This window comes from Bolinopsis microptera, chromosome 5 (genome assembly GCF_026151205.1).
Source record: "Bolinopsis microptera isolate Bmic1 chromosome 5, MBARI_Bmic_1.0, whole genome shotgun sequence".
Lineage (NCBI taxonomy): Eukaryota > Metazoa > Ctenophora > Tentaculata > Lobata > Bolinopsidae > Bolinopsis > Bolinopsis microptera.
This window is the reverse complement of record NC_087076.1, coordinates 14,289,530-14,293,381: the sequence shown is the minus strand read 5'-3', so window position 1 is coordinate 14,293,381 and position 3,852 is coordinate 14,289,530. Positions and strand designations below refer to the sequence as shown.

Sequence of the window (3,852 nt, the reverse complement as noted above, 5' to 3'; positions counted from 1 at the left end):
TTGATTGGTTTTATTTTCATCCCTTCTACCAACAGCATTATATAATTTGCTAGCATTGACTCAACTATTAAAATTAAGGGAAAAACAATTTGAAGACTCGTGTAAGCTTGGAGAAGAAGAACTTATCTTTGTCATGACAACGGTCTATCGGTTACATCTCCCACGGAATTTGCATCGCAGCGGCAGCAGAATATTAATGATGCTAATTGCTACAGCTAGGTCGAGACTGCAGTGGTTTTTTAGCTCCGAGCTGCCATTCATGGGTCATCTATCACTCTATACCGTTTTTTTCTTTTTTTTTAATTTTCAAGAGAGGCTGGGCCAAGATAGCCTACGAGAGGATAGCATTGACAATTGAGATGCTCTGCCTACCTCTGGGGTGTGGCAACCCTGGGGAAGGTTGCCGGTGAAATCAGAGTGAATGGTGGAGGATGGTGTAAGGAGTGATATGAGTCAAAATGATACACTTAAATGCCAGCTGGGTTTGGAAAAGTAAAACGAGACGAGACAGCATATGATATAATACTTTAAGTCACCCCGGTCTGATCCAGCTCAGCTCTTCCGGCACAATTAAGCGTTTGGTGCGGTTTGCGAAATTGGCAATCATGGTGATGTGTTGGTTGTCGAATATGTCATTGACAGAGAGGTAGTAGTCCTGGACATATTGACTTCTAATTTGGGCAATAGCCGCCAGCCGGACACTGTCCAATAATACAAGGAAGTGTGAGACAGTTTCCTCTCCGTCGCCGCACATAGGACAAGCACTGGTGTTTGATTTGCAAATGGTGTGAAGGTGTTTGTTTAAGCCGCAGTCTATACCGCTGAAAAGCTGTGATCACAATATTTTTAATTATACTGCAGTTCCCGGAAGTTTATTACAAAATTAAGAATGCCACTGGGCACTGAGTACTGTCCTGAAAAGCGGCGGATCATCAAATAAAAGGTCGCGTCGAACGGCCTTTGTACTAATACTATGCAGTAACTCACGTCTGTAGTACATATAAGTTCGTACGTGCGTGCGGATACAAATTTTAGTTTTGCGCGACTGCGTTAACAAGAAAAGAGAATGGTCTTCGCGCCCTAATTTTTAGCTTTTGAAATAATTTTTGCCCTTCTGTGCTACATTAGTGGCTATTATTCGAATCGAGTTTTAATATATTATATGTTATTCTGCCACACAAGAGGACTAATATGAAATAAGAATTTCGTCGTGGTTACACCACGCACGATCAATTTTCCCTACAATGTATTTATGTTTCTAACTAACTAAAACGAACAAATTTGATAAAACATAACAAAAACTAATCGGAATCAGAGACTTCGAGCATTTCGTCTTCCAATTCTTCATCGAACAACGACTCATCGACTTCTACATCTTCTTCAGCATCCCCTAATAAATTATCGCCGATTTCAATGTTACCCTCCTTGGCCATGAATATTTGTCTTCCTGTCAGTTTATCAGATACCACTTTAACCTTCTTCGAATCGTTCATTTCCTTGATGAACTTGATGTTCCACTCAGTAAACGTTTCAAGAGTAACTAAAGTGCCATGAAACACGGGAACCTTATCTTTCTCTTCCTTTTCTTGTAACTTCTTGTTGTAAATATTATCTGCGTACTCGTTTACTTTATCTTGTAGCTCTGACACTAACGTAAAGATCATGACACATCCAACTTCATTCTCAGCACATTTTTGAAGTTCTATGAGAATGGATTTCTGAAGATCAGCGTCGAGTTCTTCACACTCTGAAAACTCAATCTCAGGTGGGACATCAGGATACTCGTCAGGGAGAATGAACTTTAGACCTACTGTAAACTCTCTGTCGGGTCCATCCCCTTCCACATTCCTCATTTCGCATGGGATAGCAATGTTGTAGATGATAGGATCATCCGATAGTATCTCTAGCTCAGTAACGAAAATAGATTCTAGAGCTTCTAACTCTCCTTCCTGTTCTTCTTTGTAGTCTGTCATCTTGTATAGTTACAGTGCAGGTTAGGGAACCATTTCTTATGTTATCATTCTGGGATAGGGTACTTATTAATAGAGATTCAAATTCGGATCATTGGTAATTTCACTGAATGATTGAGCACATTTTCAGTAGGACTTTTGACATAAATCGGTCGATAATAAATGATTCGATAAAGTCACGCGATGTTAGTTGTAAAATTATTCAATCATTCAAAGATACTGTATAATATAATGTACCGTATTATATATTAAAACTTCATCACACGCCTTTTAAATTTCTAAAATATTTAAATTTGCCCAAACTGAAAACATAGTCCCAGACTAGAAAACAAATTCACAAAGTCATGAAATAGAATACGTTGATGGTAAAAGCAGGCGTAATAATAATTTAAAACATTTTAAAAATCCTCATTTAGCAGCATTTGTTGAACTTTCTAAACTGACAGCACTCTCAGTCGTCGTGGAATCCTTCTTTTCACCGGAATCCGAAATGTCTGCCCCCTTAGATTCCCCAGACTGACCAGTCAATATTTCAGGTAAAACATCCCCGGTGTAGAACTTGTGTTTTTTCAGGGTCTGTAACCAGTTAAACATGATCGACTCAGCCTTCTCTTTTCTGTGTATCACGCTCAGAATGTGCTTCATCTTGAAATCCTGAACTTGCTCCTCGTAGGGGTCCCAAACAAGCGGTGTGTGGCAACCATCTTTACCAAACTTCTTGTTATAGCGCTCCATCTTCACTTCGTCCAACACTAAGCCTAAACCTGGTGCCAGGGGGATGTCAACACGGTCTTTTGTAAAGGATTTCTCAAGATGGTCTGATGGCGTGACATTGCGCATTACAGCAATAGTCATTCCGGTTATCTTCCTGATTTGATGGTAGATGAAGCTGTCGCCATGTAGGAATATCCTGATGTACTCAATGTCCTCAACAATAACTGGATCTGATACGCTTATTGACCTAATGTACCTAAAACAACTCGGATCGGATGCGGATTTGTTTGAAGTGTAGTTGTAATAATTCTTAGTTCCCACAAAATTCTGTAAAAATTCCCGCACTTTTGCCAGCACCTGAGGAGTTATCCTATATCCACTCCAGGTGTCACCTAGCGTGGGAGCCATGGCAAACGAGGGACAGTTGTACTCGTAAACTCTGCTGGAAGCAAACTTGTGGCTATCAAAATGTTTGGTTGCTTTGATGATATCATAAACAGTGATGTTATCTGGTAACGCCTCGTTCAGCTGAGACACAGCAGCTTTCAGATCTGGCCCCAGGTTCAAGTTTGAGGAAACCACCTGTCGTGCAGCTGAAACCCCCTTGTCGGTGCGGGAGGCTCGTTGGAAATACATCTTACCCATTTCTCGGGCGTTTTCTGGTTTTATGAACTGGCACTTGAGCAGAGCGGTGATAAGCTCTTCTTCGATGGTGTTGACCCCAACATTCAGCGCCATCCCTCTATAACCGTCCCCACAGAACCCCATCATTATAGCGTACTTCTTTTTAGTTGGATATGCGATTTTAGTTTCATCCTTAGCTTCTGTTGAACCATTACTATCTTTTGACTGACCATTGTTTTCGTCATTCTTTAAAGGCTTTACGATATCTGATGGTTTTGTGTCGTTTTCAGGAAGTTCTGTTTTACACCGTTTAGAATCTTCTTCTGTTTCGTCGGGTGTCCTCTTTAGTTCAGTCTTAGCTGGGCCTTCTGCAGCCATCATCTCTGAAGATAATTGCATTTAAACATTACACACTATCGTAATAGTATTACGGTTGTTGCCATAAATTAAAATAGAAATTACTTTTCTCTCATTTAATGATGGTTGAATCTTGGCCGCACCAAAATTTCACTAAAAAAGTATTGATTATTTTCTCGCCTTGATC

The 3,852-nt window shown here is 40.2% G+C and overlaps 2 protein-coding genes across 3 annotated transcripts in view; both read right to left on the bottom strand.

Annotated features, from left to right (window-relative positions):
* Positions 1–3,852, bottom strand: part of LOC134815141 (RWD domain-containing protein 1-like) — a 38,469-nt gene that overhangs the window by 19,581 nt on the left and 15,036 nt on the right. Inside the window, exon 2 of one of the 2 annotated variants that reach the window (XM_063823643.1) lies at positions 1,281–2,022. The exons of the other annotated variant lie outside the window; for it this stretch is intronic. Within the exon in view, the coding sequence (XP_063679713.1) occupies positions 1,302–1,973 (672 nt within the window). The 5' untranslated portion in view covers positions 1,974–2,022 and the 3' untranslated portion in view covers positions 1,281–1,301. Of the gene's footprint in view, positions 1–1,280; positions 2,023–3,852 lie in introns of those variants that run through there. 2 annotated transcript variants of the gene reach the window in all.
* On the bottom strand, positions 2,154–3,781 carry LOC134815135 (uncharacterized). Its single transcript, XM_063823637.1, has one exon. It carries the CDS (start codon positions 3,705–3,707, stop codon positions 2,379–2,381), a length of 1,329 nt encoding a protein of 442 aa, XP_063679707.1. The 5' UTR covers positions 3,708–3,781; the 3' UTR covers positions 2,154–2,378.